The following is a 27,699-nucleotide window of genomic DNA, read 5'->3' on the forward strand; positions in this document are numbered from 1 at the left end:
TAGTTTATTCGCAATATGCGGCGCTAGTATGTACGCGACGTCTTTTTATTCGCTATATTTCATGATCCGTGTTACCTAAGATATTACTTTCTTCGGGAATGTTGTTTGAGTCATAGCAGCTTTCCAGATACAGTGGGATTTCGAATTTGGCATGGCTCGATTTTGGCATGGTTCGGTTTTGGCATGCCTCGATTTTGGCAACAAAAGTATCCGTTTTTGGCAACACAAAATATTTTACTTCCAAAAATATGCTTAAATATCAGTCAGTTTCCGCATACATACTTTAAATGGCAAAAATATATTGCCCTAAGTGTGCTCATGAAAAAAAGTTTGCGATTTCGAACAAAAATATTTTTATTGCCGTAGGACTACGTCTTACCGCAGATCGCCAAAAACTTACTTGCGCCGCACGGATGAGCTATCCGCGGATTTTGTAAACATAAAAAGGTTGCAATGGTTGATTAATAACATTTTGTCAATTTCTAACGCACTTACATTCAATTTTTTCATATCAAAAAAGGGTCTCGATTTTGGCACGGTTTCGATTTTGGCAACATAGGCGATACGCATTTGTTGCCAAATTCGAAATCCAACTGTATTATAGAAAATAGTACAGAATCGTATAGCCACGTGGTACTACCGTATATGTAACATTCTTGTACTTGTATAAGTTTATTCAAATGACTGTCAAATTCAAGATAGTATATACGGGTAACCTATAATATTACTTTTTTCGGAAAAGTTGTTTGAATAGTAGCAGGATCGCAGATACTAACATATACTAGCACAGGATCTTCGTGATGCGCCAATAATTATTATATATTGTTTATAAATTAAATAACGGATTTTAACCATTTGTCATTCATCGTAATCTATGCCTATAACGTTGAATTTCTGTCTGTCTGTCTGTATGTTCCTCATGGACTTAGAAACTACTGAACCAATTGGCGTAAAAATTTGGGCGTTTTTGGGGCCGGGGTCTTATGATGGTTAGTAACCCGTCCCCCTCTAAAGCCAAGTGTCCACTATAGAGTTTTTCAGGTAGAGCTAGAGAAAAATCTCACGTAGAGTTAGGTAGAGTAGTGTATACACCCTGTAGAGCTCACTGGTAGAGCTCTACAGCAACTCTATGGGAGAGTTCTCTACTACAAAAAACTCTAAAGTGTATACACGTTCGTTTTGTATTTGGTAGAGCTCTACATATACTCTACGCTTTATCTAACCTACTAGATAGAGCTGTTGAGAACTCGGTAGAGAACGATTTCCTTTTTGAAACTATTTCGCAATATGACGCCATATTTTGCTGATGCAACCGACGCAAACAAATCGCGCATGCATATACGCGTATATGAAGTGTGTATATAAGATGAATGTCAAAATTTTTTTTATTTTTCATAGAAATGGAAATTTAATAAACCTTTGCACGGTGCTTAACCTCAACTCTGGTTTGACGTTTTTGTGTGTTTTGTTTTGATTCCCTTTGTAACCTAATTTTATTGCTAGTGGGTTTATTACTTGTAATTCGTACCACTTGTTTGCGGAAACCGGAAATGCCCGACTTTTCCGAAGCAGAAAAATGATATCAGTTCTGCACAACATATATTTTTGTTATTTTTGCAGTTTGTTGCTTCTGGGTCTTGCGAATAAGTAATCAAAATAAACCCCACAACACTGTCAAACCTGGGACGAAAAAAACGCACTGACATCTGCGTGCAATGCTTTATTGAAATTTATATTCTATGAAATAAGAAGAAAACGGCCTTTCAGTATCCGGAAAAGAAATTTTTCATTCAGAAAGGCTTTTCTTTTGATGTAATTGATTGGGGTGGTTCTAATTTTTGCAATAATTGTAAAACTAATTTTTAATAATTAACTAATTTATTTTAAATTCGTTTTCCATTAGTTTTGTTATGCCTTGTAGGGTGGTTCTCATTTTTACAAAAACCGTGATACACTGAAGTCTATTTTACGCGGGTTTTTAGCGCGACTACCCAACCGGCCCAACTACAAAATGTAAACAAACCGAGTGAGAGTTATTTTCTGCTGGACTAGCAAAGCGGAAAGAACCCTCACTCGGTTTGTTTACATTTTGCAGTTAAGCCTTTTTAAAAAGCTGGTACCGAGATTTTCTGTTTCAAATGTGCCGATGTGATATCGCGTTGAGCAATCCAGTCGAGCAGGCGAGTCCAGCAGTCGAATCAAGCAGTCGAGTCAAGCAAATGAGTTGGGCAAATGAGCCGCGCAGTCGAGTCGACCAGTTGAATCAAGCTGTTCAATCAAGTAGTCCGGTCGAGCAGTTAAATCAAGTAGTCTAGTCGAGCATTTTAATTGAGCAGTCGGGTCGAGCAGTTGAGTCGAGTAGCCGATTCGAATAGTAGAATCGAGCAGTTGAATCGAGGTTCAGTCGAACAGTCGAGTCGAGTAGTCCAGTAGAGCAGTTGAGTCGAGTAGTTGAATCGAGCAGTTGAATCAAGCTGTCCAATCGAGCAGTCGAACCGAACAGTCCAACCAAGCAGTTTAATCGACCAGTTCAGTCCAGCAGTTGAATCAATCTGTCCAGTCGTGCAGTTAACTCGAACATCGAGCAGTTGATTCGAGTAGTCCTGTCGAGAAGTTTAATCGAGTAGCCTAGTTGAGAAGTTAAATCGAGCAGTATTATTGGACAGTCCAGTCAAGCAGTTCAATCGCCAGTTCAGCCGAGCAATCCAGTCGAGCAGTCGAATTCAACAGTCCAGTTGAACAGTTCAGTTGAGCAGTCTTGTCGAGCAATCAAATCGAGCAGTCTAGTCGACCAATCCAGCAATCGAGCAGTCCAGCAGTCGACCAGTAAGCAGGTGACTGAGAATAGAGCCCATGCTACGAAAGCATGACGTCCCGTCATGTTTTGCGATCATTATTACCAAAAGATGACCTATCATAATGCCAAATTACTTGAATTACCTGGATAATAAAAAGCTACCTCATAATTTCATTTAAAAATAAAATATTCACCTGAATTTACATTTGGCCTGTGATAGCACATTCATTTCATTCATTTCTGACATTTATCTTACGCACACTTTGCTGTATATGCGTAGGTACACAATTTGTTCGCAGCAGTTGCATCAGAAAAATATGGCGTCATGTTGCGAAATCGTTTCAAAAGCGAAATTGTTCTCTACAGCTCTATCTAGCAGGTTAGATAGAGCGTAGAGCTCTACCAAACGCTGTGTTGACATAGTGTTTGGTTGAGCTCTACGCTCTACAGTTTCCCCAGTGGACACAAGCCGTAGAGTGCGTAGTAGAGCTCTACGTAAAATTTCTCTACGGCTTCTCTAGGTAGAGCGGTAAAGTGGTAGAGATGCCTTATAGTGTACACACAGCTGGTAGAGTCTCTACGCTCTACGCTTTTTACTCTACCAAAATAACTCTATAGTGGACACTTGGCTTAAGAGGGAAGCTCCTATACAAATGAAACAGAAATTTCTGTATAACTTGAGAACTAAGGCCATTGCAAATTATTTTTAAAGTTTTTGTAGCGCCCCCCCCCCTTTCTTTGAAATCGGCTTGAAACATCGGGGTTTTTAAACTTTGAATCTCGGATGAATTCAACGGTTTCTTCCGCGGAGAGGGGGGGACTAATGGAGTATCTCATCGCGAAATGCAAATCACTGCTTTTCCCAGTGTTGTCGAATGTTCTGTTTTGTAGTTTGCAGTGCATCGGTTACTGGAATCGGGTGGTCTTCTGGGGTAGGTTTCTTGTATCGTTTGCGAGTCGATCGGCTTCCTCGTTGATTTGATATTTGTTAAAAGTTCATGTAAATAAACCAGCCAAATTTGTCATTTAGTATCTAAATGACATCATCGTGATTTCAAGATTTCAGTCCAAAAACGCACGATATCATGAGTAAGATTCCACTTATCAGAAAATATATTGATAATTCTAAGCTGAAAGATTCTTGATTCCACTATTTCACGAGCAAGACAAGGCGGCCTGGCGAAGGGTTAACATGTACATTCCAGAACCTTTGTTCACCAACTTCTATCCCTACCTCCACGCGGTGCCGGCTGACGTACGCAACCTTGGTTGTCGTACGCTAGCAGGGAAGGGGGTACAGTGGCTCCCACAGTGGCGCAAGATACAGCTTGTATAAGAATGCTACATATACACTAGCGCCACCAAGTGAGACAATTCTGCGCCATTTTCCATACCATCTTGAAGGCGGCAGTCATTTAAGTAACCTTCCCGAAGACCACAACTTTCTAGATAGTCAGCAGCGCAAGATACAGCTTGTATAAGAATGCTACATATACGCTAGCGCCACGTAGTGAGTCAATTCTGCGCTATTTTCCATACCATCTTGAAGGCGGCAGTCATTTAAGTAACCTTCCCGAAGACCACAACTTTCTAGATAGTCAGCAGCGCAAGATACAGCTTGTATAAGAATGCTATATATATACGCTAGCGTATATATAGTAGTAGTGAGGCAATTCCATAATACATACAATCCGACGAAAAGCCCTTGATCTGCTAAACAACTATGTCGAAGACACCAACGTTCTATACGGTCAGGATCACGAGTTATTCCAATTATTGACGTCCTCTTTTTTTACGTCCAAAACTTGAATTAACGTCCTCTCGTTTTACGTCCAAAATTTGAATTAACGTCCTCTCGTTTTACGTCTAAAATTTGAATTAACGTCCACTTTTTTTACGACCGATTTGATTTACGTCCCCCCAATAGTGGACGTAAAACGAGATTTGAGTGTAATATTTATTCCTAGAATGCTAATAAAATTTGGTTATATCTTTGCAAAAAAAATTTTTTTCTCCGAAACTTGGTTCATGAGATTTTTTTTTGGCTATTGGAAGTGGTAATGTTCAGGCATGTTGATACTTTTCTGTTATATTCAGAAACAAAAAAGGTGTCTGGAAATTTGTATTCCTTAGCAGAGAAGCATTTGGCGAAAAAGAAATATTTAAGAAAAATTAGAAAATTTAATGAGGTATAGCATCGGTTACCTTATCGTTATAGAACGTTTTCTGGCGTGCTTGTTCTACGACAGTGGTATCCAAAAAAAGGTTGGTGAACCCGTAGGGGTTTACCAAAAGTATTAGGGAGTTCGTGAAAAATTTGGCAGTATTCACCGCATTCAACAGCTGTTAGCACAGGCAATAGAGATGCACATTTCAAGAAATTAGAGCTAGTATGATACGGGTTAGTTTAAAGTCATTGTTGCATTCACCGGCAGAAGCAGAAAAAGGCGGCGCGATTATTTTATCCACCTATTTTTCCAAAATGCACGATAAAATTTAATGCGCATATGCTGTATAACTACGGAAACTACTGATAATTTATTAATTATTCTTTCGAATATTGTATTATGGTTACTATAAACAAAATCGATTAGGATGATCTGACATGTTGTAAGAGTGATACGTGTTTGTGTCTTGTCCATCAATTTTCGTATGATCTGACAGTAAAATTTTAACTTCTTACGGCTATATATTTTCAAGTTAGCAAAGCTGGCTGGCCGATTTACGTTTTTTACGCAACAAAGCTTTATGCGTTATAGCATTGTCGAACAGAACAAAAAGCTTCATTAAATTGTGGCAGTTGCCGTCATGCAGGAAAAATATAATCGGTTTTATTGCTGCTTTCAGGAGCGCGTAGCAAAACTACTTAAGCTTATGGGAGGTATAAAACATCTTCTGAAGGCAACTTGCTCTGGACTTAGTATTTATGGGGCACATTCTTAGTTGGAGTTATTAATAGTAAACCAAATCAAGAATTACCGTGAAACCCATTGACAATGAAATTCTGTTGCTCTCCCAACTGCGATCTGATAAAGCAGAACAAGTTTGATGGTCACTCTGATAACTTCAATGCAGCGAGTCTCATAGTCTTCGTCGATAAATCGACAACAATCCTTCCAATTTCACAGTAGCTGTATAACCGGTTGACGAGGGGGAAGTTTAGCAAAACGTTAAACACATGGATCAGAAAGGCCAATGGAGCCTTTCACCAGAAACCGATCCTTTCACTGAACAAAAAACAAATTTTTAACTCAAGCGTGGAACCCGTTCTATTGAACGCCTACGAGAAGTAGTGCGTATCGGTAAAGATAACGTGAAATCGTAAACCGCTACCGCAACGATACATAGATCGAGCCTGGTGACTTCACACCTTCGTCTCCAATTCGGAACGTCATCGTCAATGTAACCAACGCCAAACAGAAACAAAAATTCGGGAGCATGGAGAAGTAGAAATAGAAGCGAACGAAATTTATTCAGTTCTCTTGTGGCAGGTGACTGTCCCCGGAGTAGAACGGAGATTTAGTGGCGCATTCACGTAAAAAATCGGGCCTATTTTGCCCTCCGTCAACCGCTACGGACAGGAAGTTGCGAAACTACTCACGGAGAACATACGTGCCCTTGCTGTGTTCCAATGGAAGGCGATGCTAACTATGTTTGATGGAGTACAAACTGGAAGCGAAGAGTAGCGAGCTACAGGCACTCGTATACCCGATAGCGAAAGTCGATAGGCTGCTGTAACCCGGACACGTCGTAAGGTGGCCGGACAACTGCGACGAAAACGGTTTTCTTAAATAATCGCACCGGCACCAGGCACAGAGGAACTACGTGCAAAATGACTCGATCAGATCGGAAGCGACTTGCGACTTCTGGGCGTCTGGGAATTGGCGACAAGATAAATGGCTGTATGCTGTTCATGATGACGACGACATTTGTTTAGAGGTTTTAAAGAAGGAATTCCTGTTAATCCATGATTTTGAACACAATGGTACACATAATGTCATATGACAGGGGGCACACTTTTTGTGAAATATTATCAGAGTTCACGGATAAAAACGGTTGGGAACCGCTGTTGTTAAATGTTAAAAGTTTTTGCAGTAACTAATCTCCGAGACAATTAGAAAATTCATTACAATTTAATTTTTGTTTTTAGTATTTCTCATATTGTTTTAATACAGTTCGACATCGATAAGGTTACCGAACGGGACAACAGTTGTATCAACACAACGCCATGCATCAACCAATCACCGTAAGGTACAGAATCACCATGACGGATTCACGACTCATAGAGATTGCTTGTATCAAGCCGCTAGCGCCATGATCGAGATGCTCTTCAAAATAGAAATGCAGCCCGAAGAATGCAATCTTCGAAGAAGAGGAGCTGCATAATTGAGCATATCTGCATCACGCACGCGGCAACCATGTTCAAATCAACAACGTAGCGAAACCATTCATCGCTGCTGCACGCGTATTTCTCAAACGATGCTCATCTTTCCGCACCGTTGCGTTGCATTGCACACAGGGCAGCGAGAAATTTACTACTTATTTTCCATACTTTTCAATCATTCCATCTCATGTTGGTAGCTGCAAACTGCCATTTCACTAGTTTAAAATTCGCTGCATGCTATTATGGGATGGGTTCGCTACGGATTTTAACTAGGCGTGTTGGAATTATCCAATGATCCATACATGGTATTGGGGCCCTTGGCACTTGGGCAGTTGTGAAATTATTGGCAGGTTGAATGATGGAAACAGTGTTAGATTTTGTCATTTAACTGCAAAATTTCCTTTATTTCACAAAGCTATTAAAAGGTAACCTGCTCTTGATTCCATAGTTTTCCTGAAAATTTCGCCGCTATTGTATACTAATTGTGACCCCGTTAGTCAGCTTTCGGTCTGTCCAGCCAGCCTCTTTTGAATAGCAGCTCGTAATCTAGTTCCATAGTTATAATTTTATGCAACAGCGTCTGCTCCGGTAACGTTACAAGACAGATGAAAATATAGTAAAGTAGCGTACAGCAGCGTCTCAAGTTCCGTCTTTTATTGCTACGGTAAATATGATATATCAACATAGAATTGCCGTTTTTTCGGCACTTCAACGAGTTTATTGCACTGCACTTACTGTGGCTTGAAGTTCCGTGCCGGACAGCAGACAGCAGAGGGTCTGTTATGTGTAGATCACTCTAGCGCTGGGGTGCTTTTCTGTTGGAATTTTCTTCCTAAGCGAGAGGAAAAAGCACAATAGAGGAAGAGGAATAGGGAGTAAATCATGGAAGAAGTCGATGGATTTCATTAGATCTATTTTTCATTTGTTCTCAATATTTGTATTTTACAAATAATAGAAATTGATGCACAATGTTAACGTTTATACTTCTTATTGTTTGGTTGTTGCTACACTGTTTTCGGAAAATAGCGACAGTATTTCTGGCCCATCTCAACATGCAATTTCCTAGTCGTCGTAAAAATTCATAAAAAATTAAAATAAGTGCATAAATGCAGATACCCAAGTGTTGGCCACAGTGGCCATGAACGCACCTACCTTATGTAGTTTACTTTGAACGGTAACATATGCGTCAGAGCCAGGTCAGTAGAAAAACAAAACAAACGAGGCAATAGCAGAAAATTTCGTTCGCCTCAAGTGCAAATTATTATTTCCTTAAAGTTACAACCTAAAAGCTAACTTATTGCTAGATTTAAAACATTGTTAGCCGGTTTCACACAGTTTCACCTAAAGTAATAGGTTAATAATACCAGTATATACTACAGACGGTGAGAGGATAGTTGCAACTTATTATTTTCCAAATCTAAACTAATTCGTTTACACATAGGACACCGTCGTTGTCATTCTTACAATACTATCTTACGAACCTAAGCCGAGTGGTAAACAAAAGGAACTAAACGTAAGTCTTACAAATTACTATTTTAATCAAGATCTATATTATATGAACTAATAATATGCATGATGATTGCTACGTTTGTCATCCTGCAGGAAAATTATATTCTCCCAAAACCGAAGTCGTTGTTTTATTGTCGTCGGTCGGAGAATACGTTTTCGGAAAAAGATTCCGTTGACACAATTGTCAACATCATATAATTTTCGTTTATCGAAACGGTGGTCGGTCAAGGTAAAATGCCGCCAAGTGGTAATAAATCCGATGCGATGAGTGCCGTATCCATTCAGCCGAAGCAGAATTCGTCGTTGCCGAGCGAAAAAGTTGAAGTTGAAGTTCAAGCTAACACTTCTGATCCAACGCTGCTGACAGTGCCATCCGGTCCTTTTGCGCAGCTGCTTTCAAGTATATTGCCTATCCAACAGAATGAAAAGTCGTTGCCAGGAAGAGGACTGTCGATCGATGTGCTGTGTGCCACATCCATTTCATCGCAGAATTTTGCACTAGTCAGTGCCAAGCTGCAACTGCTGAGGTTGCAGGAGGAGCGAGCATTTCAGCAGCAGCAAGAAGAGCGCCGAAGACTCGCAGAAGAGAAGGCAGCTCAAGAGCACAAGGAATATCTCGACAGCAAGTACAGAATCCTGTCGGACCTAGCGAGTGAGGAAGGGTCATGTCGCAGTTCTAACGTCTCTCATCGTCGGATCGAAGAATGGGTCGAGACAGCTAACCCTAGACCCTTGGAGATAGTTGAATCCGTTTGTTTGGAACAAACCAGAAAAGAAGACGCTCAAGCAGCAAGTCGGCAGGAACAGCAGCGCCAAGGATGCTTGAGTCAGCAAGAGGAAGAAGCGCAGCAGCAACATCAAATGCAACAACAACAGGTCGAATATCTACGGCGGCAGCAAAAGAAGCTGTTGGAAAGAAAGCAGCAATTTCGTGTGTATCAGCAGCAGCAACGACAGGAACATAGTCGACAGGAGAATCTTCTGCGAGAGCAAAAAGACGAGTTGGAGAAGAAGGCAGAAACCATTAATCGGATGCTGAAACAACAGTTGGAGCAAGAGCGACGTCATCTACGCGACCAGCAGCAACTGCTTACGAATCGTTCCAAGCAGATACCCGAACCGCAACTCGTTCCTCCGGTGAATCCGGAAACAAACAGGTCGTATCGGGTGTCGCTACGTGGGCGATCTGGAATCTTCACCCCAGATGCCTTACCGCAATCAACGCAACTTAATGCTAGAATGTCGGGTCACCCGCATACCACTTCTGCAAATTTGTCTATGGGGAAAGATTATGATCAGTTTCAGCTCTCCAGTTCTCAGATTGCTGCCCGGCAAGCAATTTCCAAAGAATTACCTCTATTTTCTGGAAATCCTGAGGAATGGCCAGTGTTTATGTCCATGTACAATCGAACGACTGCGATGTGTGGATTCACGGAGGATGAGAACATAGTTCGGCTACAGAAATGTTTAAAAGGTAAGGCCTACGAGGCTGTAAAGAGTCGACTGATGCACTCTGGAAACGTTTCAGGGATATTATCAACCTTGAAAATGCTATTCGGCCAACCCGAGGTGATCATACAGTCATTGATCGAAAAAATAGGCGCTCTACCACCGATACGAGAAGACAAGTTGGAAACCTTAGTAAACTTCGCGGTGAATGTTCAAAATTTTTGCGCAACCGTAGATGCTTGTGGAATGCAGGAATATTTATATAATGTAAGCATGCTACATCAGCTTGTCGGCAAGCTGCCTTCGCTGCTCAAATTAAACTGGGCTCAACATCGTCTTACACTACAACATGCCAACCTGGCATCCTTTGGTCAGTGGATTTACGCCTTGGCAGAAGCGGCAAGTGTTGTTTCTCCACTAACAGTGAATGAAGTGAATTCTGGCAGTGACACTGAAGAACAAACCACTGTGGGAGCAGCCCTATCGGTGGAAGCTTGTCATATCTGCAATGGAAGTTGCAAGTCTGCCGATAGGTGCCAACACTTTTTAGCACTCTCTAGAGAATCGAGATGGGCAACTGTAAGAGAATTTGGCTACTGCCGAACGTGTCTGCGTGTTCACAAGGGTAGCTGTAGAGCAAAATCATGCGGGAAGAATGGATGTACCTACCGGCATCATGAGCTATTGCACAACGACGCTACGGAACGGCAGAAGACGGCTGCGGCTACGACCGAATACGACCAATCTACGCAACCCAACACAAGCAGGTGTGTATGCAGACACCATTCACCATTGACGTCGCGAAGCAACTGATCAGTTACCGAAAACACCATACCACCAGCCTGATTGTAGCACATTACCACCACTACCACAAATACCATCCACCACCGGAACCACAAAATCATTCGACAAAACGCATCAGCAGTTCCACATCGCTCATTCACGCGCTTGTACACTAGAGATGGTCGGGTAGCGGAAAATTTACCCGAAACCCGCACCCGTACCCGTACCCGCCGGGTACGGGTCGGGTTCGGGTATTGAAAAAAAATAATTTGCGGGTTCGGGTCGGGTACGGGTTTGGTTTTGAAACCGGGTACGGGTCGGGTCGGGTCTATTGACCTCGTTTAACACTAAAGATTGTCGGGTATCCGGACCCGTACCCGTGCCCGACGGGTTGCGGTCGGGTTCGGGTATCAAAAAAAATAAACTTGCGGGTTCGGGTCGGGCACGGGTTTTTATTTTTTTTCCTAATCGGGTACGGGTCGGGTTCGGGTATTCAAATTTTCATACCCGACCATCTCTATTGTACACGTCCATCTATCACGAAGCCACCTCGTCGCTTTTCCTAGACCGTTTACACATCTACAAGTGCCCGACAAGTCGTCGTCGATCGCAGCGTGCGTCGCAATTGCTGGCCGCCAAGATCGAGAAAGATTGCAAGTTTGCTCCACAACAGCGAGAACAGCACCGAATCTTGCCCAGTTAGACGTCCGGTGCGACGAAGTGTAAGCCAACCTGAGGCTGGCGTACCCGGGGGGAGTGTTGGCCACAGTGGCCATGAACGCACCTACCTTATGTAGTTTACTTTGAACGGTAACATATGCGTCAGAGCCAGGTCAGTAGAAAAACAAAACAAACGAGGCAATAGCAGAAAATTTCGTTCGCCTCAAGTGCAAATTATTATTTCCTTAAAGTTACAACCTAAAAGCTAACTTATTGCTAGATTTAAAACATTGTTAGCCGGTTTCACACAGTTTCACCTAAAGTAATAGGTTAATAATACCAGTATATACTACAGACGGTGAGAGGATAGTTGCAACTTATTATTTTCCAAATCTAAACTAATTCGTTTACACATAGGACACCGTCGTTGTCATTCTTACAATACTATCTTACGAACCTAAGCCGAGTGGTAAACAAAAGGAACTAAACGTAAGTCTTACAAATTACTATTTTAATCAAGATCTATATTATATGAACTAATATAGACTAACTACTAACTAAAGACTAAAGACTAAAGACTAACTTTCGTTTCGTTTCGTTAAGTTACTACGACAGTTGTTGTTATCGGCTCTTCAGTTTTTCTGAGTTTGGATTGCAAAATTACTGTTTTTTGTATCGAAGTTTGCTTAAGGCGATCAATAACTATTCTTAGTTGAGTGATATCGTGGAGTTATAGTAATCCGTACGTTTCTCCGGTGGAAAAGGAATATTTTTTCGTTACTGCAAAGTGATTGTTTTGTTTGCGCGGCTTAATCACCGGCAGCACCAGCTTTTTCGTCAAACGCTTCTGACAGTTGCTTGAGTCTGCTTTATCTACCTGCTACGTACCAACGCACGCAACGCAATGGAGAAAAAACAATGCTGCGAATGCAATAATGAAATAAATGATATCGAACCAATGCGCTGTGGTTTTTGCGAGGCTTACATGCATATAAGCCAGCAATGCTGTGGCATTAACGTACGTGGATTGAGAGATGCGTTTACTCTGGGAAAGGTTCTACTCATGTGTACTGCATGTAGAGATGAACTAAATAACCGCAGCGTAAAAAAATATATCAGTGATATGCACTGCCAATCCAGCGGTCCATCCGTTCTATCTGCGCAATGCCAGCGTCTGTGTGATGTCGTCGAATCATTGAGCAGCAAAATAGACAACATTTCACTGAATAATATGCCACCGCTTGCTCCTCCACAAGACCCAACCGGCTCACCAATCTGGCCTGTACGTGGTGTTAAACGTCGTCGAGAAGAACAGCTGCCTTCCAGTGCGGCGGCTACCGATCGCGGAACAAAAGAAATTACATTGAATGATCTTTCGGTTCCTTCTATTTTGCCTACCACCGTACCAGCAGCTAGATTTTGGTTGTATCTCTCTGGCCTGAATCCGTTAGCTACTGACAGTGACGTGCAAAAAATTGTGTCACAGTGTTTAAATGTTCCCGACACTACCGAAGTTGTACGACTAGTGCCCAAGGACAAGGATATTAGTCAATTGTCCTTCGTGTCGTACAAAATCGGACTTGACCCGGCGCTGAAAATTCAAGCTTTGGATCCTGCATCCTGGCCGGCTGGCGTACTATTCAGGGAATTTGTAAACCAGCCAAAAAACTTCAACCGACGACCCACTGCAATGGACGAGGTGATGATTTAAATTCAAGGCGTTTTTATGTGGACGATGGGAACCTTAGGGCTCCCATCAGAGGCGAGTATTTATGCGATAATTCTGTTCCTACTGCCCTAAGTGATTCCGTATTGCAGTGTGACGTCGATAGTGCGCATGACATCACTCTCTATCTACAAAATGTACGCGGATTGAGGACTAAAATCGACGAATTCTTCTTGACGACTCACGAGTGTGATCTTGACGTAATATTTTTAACCGAGACCGGACTAGACGACCGCATCGACTCGCTTCAATTATTCGGGACATCTTATAATGTTTTCCGCTGCGACCGTAATCCACACAACAGTGACAAATCCAGTTTCGGAGGTGTACTTATTGCCGTGGCGCAATGCTATCCTAGTTCGATCGCCGAATCTGCTAACAGTGCCCACGTAGAGCAAGTTTGCGTGAATGCTACTATCCGTGGCAAACAGCTGTTACTTTGCTGCCTGTACATTCCGCCCGATAAGAGTCGTAGCACTGACATTGTCAATATACACGTTTCATCTATTTGTGAGCTGTGGGACAAATGTACTGATCGTGGCTCGCTTCTGGTGTGCGGCGATTTTAATCAGCCTCGCATTGAATGGGGATCGGATGGAAGTCAAAAAGTATCCACAGCACATCTGCCCTGTGCGAGTGCCGCTTTGATCGATGGTATGAATTTTCTGAACCTTACACAAGTGAACACAGAGCGAAATCATCTCGGGCGCACATTGGACCTGGTATTTTGCACCTCTGGATGCTTATTGTCTATCGACCGTTGTGTTACCCCGCTGCTGCCTGTCGACCCTCACCACCCACCGCTTGTGATGTCGATGCCTGTCTGTGATAATGGTGATACTGCTACTGCTCTGATTGATGAAACAAAAAAATTGAATTTCCGAAAAATCGATTTCTCTGCACTGGATCAGCACTTGCTCTCTATTGATTGGAGGGCTCTACTGGAGTATAACGATGTGAATGAGATGGCATCGAAGTTTTGTGAAACTATTTCGCGATGGTTGAACTCCAATGTACCTCTTGTGAAACGACCGGCTTCGCCTGCGTGGAGCACCCCGCATCTTAGGCAGTTGAGAAGGGAGCGCAACCGAGCACAGCGTGCACATCGGAAACGTAAGACAATGCTGACACAGCGCAACTTTAAACGTACTAGCGATGAATTTCGTCGTTTGAATGCGGTTCTGTACAAATCATATGTCCTGCGTGTGCAAACCGATCTCCGGAAACAACCGAAAAATTTTTGGAATTTCGTTAATTCGAAAAGGAAATGCTCCTCCATCCCTTCCCACGTGTGCCTTGACGGAATCGAATCCACTACCGTTTCTGATTCTTGTGAGCTGTTTGCAAACTTCTTCTCATCTGTGTTCGCCAATAAAACAGCCTCTGATCGTGATGCACAAACCGCTGCTTCATACGTTCCTGCTGATCTGGTCGACTTGAATGTGTTTGAGATCACTACCGACATGATAATAACTGCTGCAAAAAAACTGAAGCGTTCTTTCTCTGCGGGGCCAGATGGCATTCCAGCTGTAGTCTTGAATCGCTGTATTGTACCATTGGTAGTTCCTTTACGCATTATTTTCAACAAATCATTCGAACAAGCTAAATTCCCGAATATTTGGAAGGAGTCGTTTATATTCCCAGTGTATAAAAAAGGCGACCGCCGGAATGTTAGGAACTATCGCGGAATTACTAATTTGTCTGCCGCGTCAAAATTGTTCGAAATAATTGTTAGCAGTATGATGTTGTCTCGTACAAAAAACTACATATCTCCAGCTCAGCATGGCTTCATGCCTGGCCGTTCCGTTTGTACGAATTTAATGGAGTTTACCTCTACCTGTATTTCGCAAATAGAGAATAAGAAGCAAGTGGACGTAATCTACACGGACTTGAAAGCAGCTTTTGATCGAATTGACCATACAATATTGTTGCATAAACTTATTCGACTCGGTGCCTCTCAACAATTAGTGCAATGGCTCAGCTCGTACTTGCGTGACAGGGTATTGCGCGTGAAGCTTGGCTCGTGTATCTCTGCGCAATTCACCAATACCTCAGGTGTTCCGCAAGGTAGCAATATGGGACCACTGCTTTTTTCACTGTTTTTCAACGACGTTACGTTGCTCTTGGATATCGGATGCAGACTTGTGTACGCTGACGACTTGAAACTGTTCCTACCTGTTGGAAAAACTGACGATTGTTGCCGCCTGCAAGCGTTACTTGATACATTTGTTGACTGGTGTAAACGAAACTGGCTCACACTAAGTGTGGCAAAATGTGAGGTGATAAGTTTCTACCGCATTAAAAACCCGATTGTATTCAACTATCAGATTGAGGGGTCTGAGCTGCGCAGAGTAGACTACGTTAGTGACCTTGGTGTGTTACTTGATACTAAACTAACATTCGACCTGCACCGTGAATCGATAATTTCGAAGGCAATGCGTCAGCTCGGCTTTATTTCGAAAATTGGTCGGAACTTCAACGATCCTCATTGCCTAAAATCGTTATACTGTGCCCTGGTTCGACCGCTGCTTGAAAATTGTAATATAGTTTGGTGTCCTCAGCAATTAACATGGATCCTGCGCATCGAACGAGTGCAACGAAAATTCATCCGGCTTGCCTTGCGACATCTACCTTGGCGCAATCCCGAGAACCTCCCGCCATACTCTGATCGATGCCGTTTACTTGATCTTGACTCATTAGACTACCGACGAAGAACCCAGCAAGCTGTATTCGTAGCCAAAGTCATCCATGGTGAAATCGATTCTCCCAGGCTTTTGTCACTACTGGATTTTCGTGCTTCACAACGGACTCTACGTTCTATTGGCCTACTACAAGTTCCATTCCATCGTACTGTTTTTGGATATAATGAACCAGTTACCGCATGTATTAGAACCTTTTTGAAAGTTGAAGAATTATTTGAGTTCGATGAGCCTTCGCATAAATTTTTGCAGAAGATAAAAGCCTCTAATCTGTTATAGTAATTAGACTTCATGTAGACACTAGTCAGATGAATTACAAATATAAATAAATAAATAAATAAATAAACTAATAATATGCATGATGATTGCTACGTTTGTCATCCTGCAGGAAAATTATATTCTCCCAAAACCGAAGTCGTTGTTTTATTGTCGTCGGTCGGAGAATACGTTTTCGGAAAAAGATTCCGTTGACACAATTGTCAACACCAAGTGTTACTCGAAGTAATTACAATAAGAAAAATAATAAAAACGGCTTGTTTCTAACAATTGTTCCGTACCAGCGCACATCGGCATTACAATTTTCACTGTTTTCGTTAATTTGATTATTTCTCTCAAACTTCCTGCTGTGCCATATTCATACATTAAAGGACTGCACACATGCCAAGTGCGTATCACTACTGGCTTGGAAACAACCATACTTTCCGTTCAAACGTTCGAAACTTGACGGAATGCTCTGTTGACTATATTGTATCTCATTTATGTAGGAAAGTTTTTGCATTCAGCTATTTTCCTCGCTGGCTGAAAACTGCACTACTCAGCCGATCGTGTGAGAATGACTATTGTTGATTCAGTTAATTGCAAGCAATATTCGACATTGCAAGCAATGTATAGGTTTTTCCTAGGATCGTTGATTTCTGTTAATATTTCGTTTCCATAGAAGGTTTTTTTAAATCATGCAAAACTATATACATAGTAGATAATTGCATCTGAACACGATATACTATTTACTCTTTGGAATTACCAAATCATTGATGAAAGGTTGCCGTGTAACGAAATACACATCGTCTTCTCTGAGATCTTTTTTAAACATTTAACACCTGCTTCCTTGTAAACTCTTTGTATACCTGCACTGCATCGACTAGAAGGATCGCAGTACAGCAGGTGATAGTTTTGCCACAGCTTAGCCTAACTGAAATTGATATTCGTAACATCAAGCTTGTCTAAACTTTGGACTGAACTCATTGATTTCAGTCATTACTTTAAAAAAATTTACTATTAGGAAAGTTTTTTTTTTTTTTTTGAAATAATAATCGTCAAACTCTTGGTTTGGCTGTCTGCTTTACGAACACAAACTGTTGACCTTAACCAATCGATAAAACGGTTCTTCAATGGCAAATAAATCAAAACAATACGGCGGCGGTGGCCCGATAAATAAATCACCATTCACTTGATTGTTTAAGCTGGTTCAATTTTGCGGAGAGGTGCAAGTATGCAGAAGGTATTCAGCGATGCGTGCTACCTGTTTGTTGTGGTACGTTTACCGATGTGCGTGCTTTTTTTGTTGCTGTTGCTTGTCTGTTTTCAGCACTCCAAACCGTTAAGCGTAGCCAAAGGAAACATTCACCCGCCGCCCGGTGCAAATCGCAGCTGTCTGTCGTAAGAGAAGGCATCTGACAGTGAGCTCCGTTGAATTTAATGTAAACTTTTTCATTTTTTGTTTCATATTTATGCTTTTAGATGTTTTTTTCAGGTTGGGATTTTAAAACAAGTGAATGTTAAAATACGGGTAATTGGTATAACAACAACAGATAATTTTGTTTAGCATACATAATTATGTAAATAGTAACAGAAGAGCATTTTTTTAAAGGCTGTTTTGCTAAGCATTACAAGTTTTTTTGTGGAATGAACGGACGTTTTTGATGTAACGCATTCGAAATGTGCCTTCCGGGCACGACGGCGCATTTTAGAACTCATAAAACAACATTAATTGCAGTTTCGATCAAATAATGTTTTATACCTGAGAGAATTTTGATTTTGTTCATTTCAATTGTCGACTTTGTCGGGAATCGAACTTGATGTACTGCCGTGAGAGTTGGTTGGAAACATATTTTACGGATAGGCAATTTACGGGAACTGATCGTTTGTTGCATTTACTAATGGTTCTGGTTCATCACAGGGTAGTAATCTGGAGCCACTGTGTCGGAGTACAAACTGAAAGCAGAGAGTGGTGGAGGCGTATGAATCATGAACTACTTGCACTACTTGAAGAGATTCCCATCGTACATTTGGCGAAAGTCGGTAGGCTGGCCCGGACACGCCGTAAGGATGCCGGACGACAGTGGGTTCGAAAACAGTTTTTTTCAACAAACCCACCAGCACTAGTAACAGGGAGGTTCAACGTGCAAGATGGCTCGACCAGGTCGAAAGTGATCTGCGTCTTCTGAGACGACTGAGAAATCGGCGACGAGTGGCTCAAATTCGAGTTAAATGGAGACAACTGCTTCAAACAGCACGAGCCACCCTGGCTCTAGGACACTGACGATGACGACGATATATTGTGTGTTCCTCGCCTATCATACGCCACTACCGACCAATAAATTTGAACTAACTGTTTTTTCTAGCGGAACGACGTAATTGTATCAGTAAATATCAATAACAGCGAAACTTTACTGATATTTAGTGATATTATTGCTTACTGATAACTATCAGTAGTTAATGATAGTTTTTCTATCCCTAGTCATTTGTGACTCCTTCGGGATCCGGATTGGAACCCGAGTCCTCGGAGTGAATGTTAACGATTACTGTTCAGACAATGCATAGTGGGCAGAACCAACCGAATAAACGGAACGTTTTGTTGCCGCTGTTTTTAAGGGGTAAAAGTGAATTTTCTTATGTAAAAATCACGATTAATCAATTGGTGATAGTCTCAACGCGCGGAAATGACGAGAAGTAGCCTATTTTGCCCCATTTACTCCTATTTTTTAATAGTTTTGAATGAATCATGTACAAACCCCCTCTAATTTGAGACTCTTTGGTAGGGAAAAGAAGAAGAAGGTTAGGAAAAACGTATATGAACAATTTTATTTTAATAATACATAATCTAGAATTCCGTTTTGCCTCAAGGTTTTTGTACTACAGGCAAAATGCCAATTCGATAATTTTACTAGAGATTTTCAAGAAAGCATGCCTGTTGGGAAGGCTGAAAGAGTCAAAAAATCGAACGACGATCAAGCTTTTCACAAAAATGTCGCGTAAGGGAATGTTTTACCTTGTTTTACCCTACAAATTGTACAGAAATCTGAGATAGTATTGATATTTTACCCCTTAAAAACAGCGGCAACAAAAAGTTCGCAAAAAAGACGCAAACAAATGCTGTGAACTTAGTAGATTGTATCCAAAGCAACAATTTTAGAGCCACTTGGTTTTTTCTTGAATTTTATAAAGGTTTTATTGCGGTATTAATCATTACCTCTGGTTTTATTTTGGTATTACGGCATATCAGTATGATACAGGTTAAAACACACTTATAGCTTTCTATAAAACCATCATAAATTTGTTATTAAAGCGAATTTATTGTGATAGCTAATAGTACCACGATAAAATTTGTTGGTTGCGGCACATCTCTTATAAATTTCCTGTAAATGAGCCGTAGTAATACAAACCTACAGGAAATTGATCTTATTGCAGTTATTTGTTAAACCGCAATAAATCTTGTAGTTTTATAGTGCTACTAATATGGTACACCCTGAACAAACAGATTTATTGCTGCCGTTTAGAAGAATATTGGAGTTCAACACCGAAAATGTTTTATTATACGAAGCCATATTGTACTATTTTTGTAGCCCGCAAACAAAAAACCATCCTGGTAAAGTGTGACTGTCAGAAAGAAAGTTATTACCAATCGTTTTTCAGGAAGCACCTAGAGCGATTTTACTAGAAATTGAAATTGTCTAATTGAGTATATTTATACAACTAGTTTTCAAAAAATACAAAGTTTCGATGGCGCGTTGATTGTATCCTTCATACCAATATGCACGATAAAATTTAATGCGCATAAGCTGCACAACAACCGAAACTGCTGAGAAATTATTTATTCTAACGGATATTTTATTATGGTCGCTATAAACTGGATGGAAACTGGAAAACTTTCGCTGCTTAGAATATCAGTAGAATTCATCAAGGATTTTCATCAGCCTTTCTCAGCATTGATGAGGGACGTTTTCAACTAATCAATAAGTGCGAGTACTTTCGCGGATTGTTTGAAAGTAGCACGAGCAACTCCTATTCAATAAACTGGATCCAAAACTGACGTCAGCAACCACACACTAATATCGATCTGGAGTAAGATATTACCATTATATTAAATTTATAAAAAGGTGTATTTTTGGCCTTTTCTTCTTCTTCAGCATAGAGCCGGGATGCCTCGTGCTGTTTCAAGCACTCGTCTCCATTCAACTCGGTCTTGGACCACTCGTCGCCAATTTCCTAGTCATCTCAGAAGTCGCAAATCGCTTTCAACCTGGTCGAGCCATCGTGCACGTTGGGCCCCCTTGTTCCTGGTGCCAGTGAGGTTGCTGAAGAGGACTGTTTTCGTCGCACTGTCGTCCGGCATCTTTACGGCGTGTCCGGCCCACCGTAGCCTGCTAACTTTCGCTAGATGTACGATGGGAGTCTCCCCAAGTAGTGCCTGTAGCTCGTGATTCATACGCCTCCGCCACTCTCCGCTTTCAGTTTGTACTCCGCCAAATATCGTCCGCAGCACTTTTCCCTCGAACACAAGGGCGCGTATGTCCTCCGAGAGCTGCGTCACGGCTTGGAGTCCATAAACAACTACCAGTCTAATAACGGTTTTGTACATTGTTAGCTTCGTGCGGCGGCGTATGCTTCTTGATCGTACCGTTTTACGAAGGGCAAAGTAGGCCCGATTTCCCGCTTGGATGCGCGGCTGGATCTCCTTACTAGTGTGTCACCAACGATCCCAAATACACGAACTCCTCTACCACTTTTAGTGCGTCGCCGTCAACGGTTACCATCCGTGGGAGACGCACGTTTGTTTCCTTTGAACCTCTTCCTTTCATGTATTTGGTTATCGACGCATTTATTTTTAGCCCAATTCTCCTAGACTCCGCTTTCAGTCTGGCGTAGATTGCCTCCGCCGTCGCAAAGTTCTTGGCTTTTTGGCCTTAAATTCCGTAATTACTGGCTTCACAAGACTTTCGAATATCCAGGTTGATCTCATATAACCGGTGCCTACATACATCGTTTCATATGGCAATTTAGCATCGTTTGCTTTCGTGCTTCGATCGTTGTTATTTTTTCGACAGCAGTTAATTTTGAAGGTCATTTTGAATTCACTTGGGCATACCTAACAATGACGTGTTTATAATTCTGGATATGTACAGGATTGAATAGTTCTATACAAGGTATCTCTGTATCGACTCGAATCGTGAAATTGGTTACCTAGGAACATCACGTGCATAATTTTCATTATATGATTACCGACTATCAAAAACTTGATAGCTTTTGTGCAGCGCCCTGATTAAGTTGCAAGGGTTTTTAAGTATTTTTTTTTTATGATCGAAGGATGCTAAAAGATTTCTCGCGCAGCCATGTTTTTCGTGGTATTTACCAAATAGACACGTTTGTCTCGGGAATACTTTCGCGTATAGCAACAAATGTTTTATCGGAATCTAATAACTGTTCACACGCGATTTCGTACAGACGAATAGACTGATAGCACATAACCTTCGGTGTCGTAAACTGATTTCTCGTGGTTTTTTTTCTTATATCGATATTTCGGATTTCGACTACCTGTTTCGTGATAGTCAAGTAACCAAGCATGTCCTCTAATCGTGCGCGAGCTCGAATGACAGTGATCGTACCATCTGCCTTGGTGGATCCAGATGATTTCCTTTCCACTAACAACAACTCCTTCCTGTGACACTTATGACACTGATGATGCAGAGAATACCTCGGTCTCTAGTAGCAGCAAGTGTCGGGCTGATATTCCTTTCCCTCCCCTGCATTGAACGTGGCTAGCTTTGCTATTGATTGTCACAAAGATCACCATCTCAGTGGGTCACCAGAAAGTGCTCATTGCGAATGATATGCTTCTCTCAAGCATTATTCTGATGGTTCTTTGTGCAATTTCAGGTTATATAGATCAATCGCGAGCATCTCACGGGCGGTCAAACCATGCTATGTTATGCTATCGGACAGTCCCCCGGAGGACCCCGGATGAGTAAAAGATGTTAGAGAAATAGCTCGCGACTGGGTTGCTGAATTTCCTGAACGATCACAAGATCCTGTACAGTCTTCAATATGAATTCAGGCTCCAGGTCACTGACAGCAGCCAGTGAGCAAGTTGATGAGATTTATACGGCAATAGATTTCAAGAAATCTACTTTGATTTAAAGAAAGTATTCAATAGCATCGACCATGAGCTGCAGAAACTAGAGTATTTGGAGAGAGGGATTGGCAACTACCATTCTGGGAGAATTCAATTTGTAAATTTAAACGGGATCAATAGCTCTCTGCGTCCATTGACGGGATCCAACGGGATCAATAGTATCCTCTGCCTCCGTGTTCCACAAGGTAGCAATTTTAAGCCGCTGTTATTCCTTCTCTACGTAACTGAGTTTTTCTAGACTCAATCCACACGGAAAGCTGTGATTTATTTACTAATTTGCTTGCATTTTCATACAAAAATCTTTATTCTACGGTGCCTACTTGAATAAAGAATTATGAATTTTTTGAATAAGCAATTTCCGAGAAGATCGAAATTTATTAATCCTGCTATTCTAATAGATTCATTTCATAAAATTTTGGGTCTGTCTGGCCCAAAACGAAAAATTAACGACCGGTCGTGTACTTACATGTAGCACTGTAAATCTACGCTTTACAATGCTCGGTTCATGAATTATGAATTTTCGAATATTCTAAGTGTTTAGAAAAATCGAGTTTTCTGACTCAGGAACATCAAATAATGCTATCAAGTTTTTTTTCCATCAAGAGATTTGGAATTGACAAGTCATAAAAAAATCCATAACTTAAAACGCACCTTTCACGGCAAGTCCGCAGTTTTTCATCGCCGTGAAAAATTTCGACTATTCTTTTTCCCGCATTACTAAGACAATTTACTTGCATGCATCGTTATAAATTTTTGAAATAAGCGATGTCCGAAAAAATTTCACTTGAAGTTTTTGGGAAAATTGATGAAAAATTCTCCTCATTTTTCCTATATCCACAATTTTATGCTCGAAGTTGATTCAATCAGATTAATTGAGTTTTTTTAGTCTCCCGGTAAGCATAAAAATACAGCATTCTGCTCGTTATTTCCTAAATTATGGCCCAGCATAAGCTATGATTATACGACGAACCTACATAGTGTCACATAATTTAGGCGGGCGTGGATGGATGAACACATATGTATGTATACACATATATAAAAATTTTGTGATTTTGTCCAGCGCTAGCCGGATGCCGGTTTGTACGAGACGCTCTGTTTGGTTTATTCCATCGTATTTGATGGTGATCCTCATACATTCAAAGTTTCAGCACTGAAGAATTGACAGTCAAAAGGGAAGTGGCTAATTGCTACCAGGTGATGTACCAATTATAAACCATTGGGTCAATTGTTATGCAAATATGTAGTGCTGTTGAACTTTAGAAAAGCCAGTGTTGCTCCACACCATTGTTAGAATTGTCACTCGGTGCATAGTGAGAGTAAATGTGCTTCCGTTGCGAAGCATAAGCTATTTGCCTACCATATTCTTAATCAGATTCTCATGTTCTATGTCCACATTGCTTTTCTTGCTGTGCAATACTCGCGATAATGATATCGATGCCATTTTGGACCTCTCGCGCTAAAATAGATTACACACACTATTGTCCAACCTTCAAATAAAATCACATAAAAAACACTTCCGGAGAGGAAACACCCCGTTAGTTTTTTTTTAATTTTCGAGCTTCACTGTTTGTCTCAAATCTCGATTAAGCGACAATGCAGGTGTTTCCTTATTGCTGTATCAAATGCCGTGCTTTATAGTTTAAACCGTTTACCTTCATCATTCTCAACAAATGTTCTTCAACTCACAAAAATATCAACGAACTTCGCACTAACAATTTTTTAACACCATTTGCGTATTTCTCAGGAATGACTAATTCACTCTGTTTTCAAAACACGTACAGAATAATTCTCACTCGCTCGTTGAGTTCACATGAATTCTCATTGCAATATTTCTACATTGCAGAAACCGCGGACCACGTTGCTACTAAGCTTCGCCCGATACACAGCTCGCCATGCGTCTAACTCGACCGTATGCACCGAACAGACTGTCGGAGAGTAGAGCCCACGCCGGTGGATTTAGAGTTGCAGCACCATAAAGTGTTACGGATTGTATGTGAATGAAACTCAATCATCTGCGGCGAACGCAGTAGTAATAGTAGGGTAAGAAATCCTATTGCAGGATGTATAACATATCATCATAGCTCTCATCTATCAAATGTCGCATAAGTACCGATGTATTTTTTTTCAAATGATTAATTCTAACAAATTGGTGGTCCAATTAAAATTAGGATGAAACTATTTGGGTAAAGGAGATTACCTCCAGCGGATTTCTTTTTGTATTTGGAAGCTATAGAAGCAGTAGTATAAGTAGGATATCTCACTCCGGTTTGCCTACGCGATCTTTCTCTCTTTTTTGTGCGTTTCTCACCACCATGGATTGAACACTTGCATCTTGCAAACTTCGTTTCGCGAACGTTCATTGATGAATCATAAAGTATAGAATTCAGCATAGCTCAGCCTCGGGCATAATGATACTCGCTTGTGCCCTTATTTTTCGGTTTATGGAGCTCGCGCTTACTACAATTATTTTGCGCAAAACAGGCAAAACATGTTTGTTCTGTTTTCTAAACAAAGCACAACTAAATTAGAAAACTTGAGAACGGGATCTCCTAACTAGTATTTGTAAACATAGAAAATGTCACTTGACGTACGACAAAGGGCTACGCAAGTTACACGGTCACACCAGGAAGTCCAGTATTTAATCTAATTCTTTTTCAATGATTTTCGTGGCAATTTTGAACACTTTTGAATACATACATGTAAAAATTTTAACCGGTCACAATTCGCACTCGATACTACACTTTTGTAAGACAGTTCTACGATAAAAACAATGAAAAATAAATTTTTTGTAAACGAACGTACGTAGCAAAACGACTAATAACATATAAATGGTATGTGTAAACAATGCTGCCAGAAATTTTGAAGCACTATACGATGAGGCCGACGTTGGTAGTATGCAACTTCTTGAAAATCGAGTGATAAATACCAATGGACGAGTGACTCTCAAAAGTAAATAATTGGTTTTTATTTGAATTTACATGAAAGCAAGGAAAGCAACGAGTTCGTAGGATATAAACTAAAGTTAATTTATTCACTTTTCAGTTCATGAAAAACGTAAAAAATAAAAATTCATTTTCACGCAATTTGTGCAATAGTTAAAAATCTGCAGATTCAGGAAAAACTATACATCTGGCATGCCTGTGTGTGTAGGTATAGTGGAGAGCGGAGAGAATGGATGGGAGAAGAATGATATGGAAGGTAATCGGAGAAGTTTCTTCGCCACCTGGTGGGCAGTAGAAGCTAACATAAAAGTATACGAGCATAAACGACTTAAACCACCTAAACATATAAAAACTCTCTTTCTCTCTTTATATCTAACCCCGTCTTTGCTACCAGCTTGACGAGTCAGGGTTGTTAAGGTTGCCTTTTGATAAAGTTGGAATTTGTGTCTATGTAAAACACGTCTATGTAAAACAAAAACCAATTATGAGCAACTTCTGAAAAATGCTGACTCCACTATTTTTGATGAAATTTTCTGAATATTCCAGAGAAATCTGCAAGTTACTCAAACTTTGAAAATACGCGATAGGGTCTTTCAAGCTTTGACAAAATTTTTGGATTTGCATTTGGATTGCATTATTTTAATATACAGTAAAATAATTGGTCGAAGGGGGATCTGGGTTTGTGAACAAACCCGGAAGAAGACGAAGCGTTAGAATTGCAGAAGTTAAAAAGGTTGTTCGAGAGCGAATTCGTCGCAGTTGCGACTGGTCCGCACGGTAAGTGGCAATTCAGTTGAATATCAACAGGGAATCTCTTCGTCGAATTTTGAAAATGGATCTGGATGTGAAAGCATTTAAAGAACGTAAAATCTATGCATTAACGGAAGCAACAAAACAAAAACAGCAGGAAAGATCCAAACTGCTGCTCCGTCGGCACGGTGATTCCGGTGATTTTGTTTCAAACTGATATGTATGATTGAAATGAAAATATTTATTGTTCTATCGATGTTAAACTCAATTTGAAAATACTTTACTGTTAATTCAAAACTGTTATTTTCTTGATTCAAATAGAATTTCGTTTTGAAACAAAAATATTGTTAGGTTGTTATAAAAACTTCAACTTTGAAACAAACTGGATTTTTTCGCTCCGTGATAGAACCGTTGAGAATCGCGGCTAAAACACTGACAGACGAACAGCGTCGCGCGCGGTACCTTATAGGTCGCAGACTTGCATTTGCACTTTTAATTTTTCATTCTGGTATCCATGCGCAGTATTAAAACTCGTTTTGGCCAAAGTTTTTACTATATAGCAAGTGATGCTTCATAAGCTAAAACGAAAAAAAAAAAAAATAATTAAAATAACTAAATTAGGCTTACCTATTAGCAAGGCCGTGTGGCTCCGTCGTCTGCCCAAAACCCCGGTTTGGAGATCAGGCAGCTGGGAACCACCCAGCATCGCACCTCCTAGCTTGGCTACTCAAAAGAGCATTACCAGGTATGGCCACGTGGAGGCGCTAGGCAGGGGCTTGGGATGGCTAGAGCTATATTGGACGCTCCTCATTTGCCTTCCCCATTTCTTACCCAGTTTTGAATGAATGTTAATAGCGGCTCAAATCTTACTTCAACATCAAACACTATTTAGTTAGACGTCTATGTATTTATGTATTTGATTTGATGATATCAAAAATTGTTCTGTTAAAATGGCTTGGTTGCGCTGCAGGTTGAGAAATCCTACTAAATAAGTTAAAATTCTTTGCAAAATGTTTTGTACCTTACTGCCTTATACTGAGTTGACAGTCAAATAAACATTAGCATCACTACGGGTCCCTCCTGCCTTGTCTTGTCCATCATTTTTGAAAGAAATTAATCTAAATGTAATCCTTCACTATGGAAACTATGTAAAGAATTGTCAGCAAATAACTGATGCAAAGCAGCAAATGAAATGTTCAAAACTATTCTCAGATAAGCGAGTCGCTGATTTTCCTCGCTTTGAGAATTCTGTGTCACGTCACATGCACAAATGCAAGACAACAGTTTCGAACAAATTCCGCAGTACCTATAAGGATACCATCTGACAAAAGGAAAGTATGACTGCTCACTTTTTGATGACGTTTCACCTTCAGGATATCAATTTGGACTAATTTCATTGTTAAATGTTAAAGGCGGTTGAAGAAAAGGGATGGTTTTATGCTATAACAAAATTGTTTACCTTCAGGACATCACATTGGACTAGGTTTAATGCGGAAACGATAACATCGGTTGAAGAAGTGGGGTGGTTTTGGACCCTAAAGTACTTCCCAAGCACAGATATCAAATTGGTATAGGTTTAAGTGCCGTAAAA

General features: G+C 40.8%; 1 protein-coding gene across 4 annotated transcripts in view; it reads right to left on the reverse strand.

The window, feature by feature from the left end:
• The window catches only part of LOC128733752 (huntingtin-interacting protein 1), a 55,202-nt gene extending 30,021 nt beyond the window's left edge, over positions 1 to 25,181 (reverse strand). For 2 of the 4 annotated variants that reach the window (XM_053827526.1, XM_053827527.1), the window contains exon 1: positions 23,774 to 24,374. In XM_053827526.1, the coding sequence (XP_053683501.1) occupies positions 23,774 to 23,857 (84 nt within the window). In that variant the 5' untranslated portion in view covers positions 23,858 to 24,374. Of the gene's footprint in view, positions 1 to 23,773; positions 24,375 to 25,113 lie in introns of those variants that run through there. The other 2 variants (XM_053827528.1, XM_053827529.1) reach the window with 2 other exon arrangements.
• Positions 25,182 to 27,699: the final 2,518 nt, after the last annotated feature.

Source organism: Sabethes cyaneus, chromosome 2 (genome assembly GCF_943734655.1).
Source record: "Sabethes cyaneus chromosome 2, idSabCyanKW18_F2, whole genome shotgun sequence".
NCBI classification, from domain to species: Eukaryota; Metazoa; Arthropoda; class Insecta; order Diptera; family Culicidae; genus Sabethes; species Sabethes cyaneus.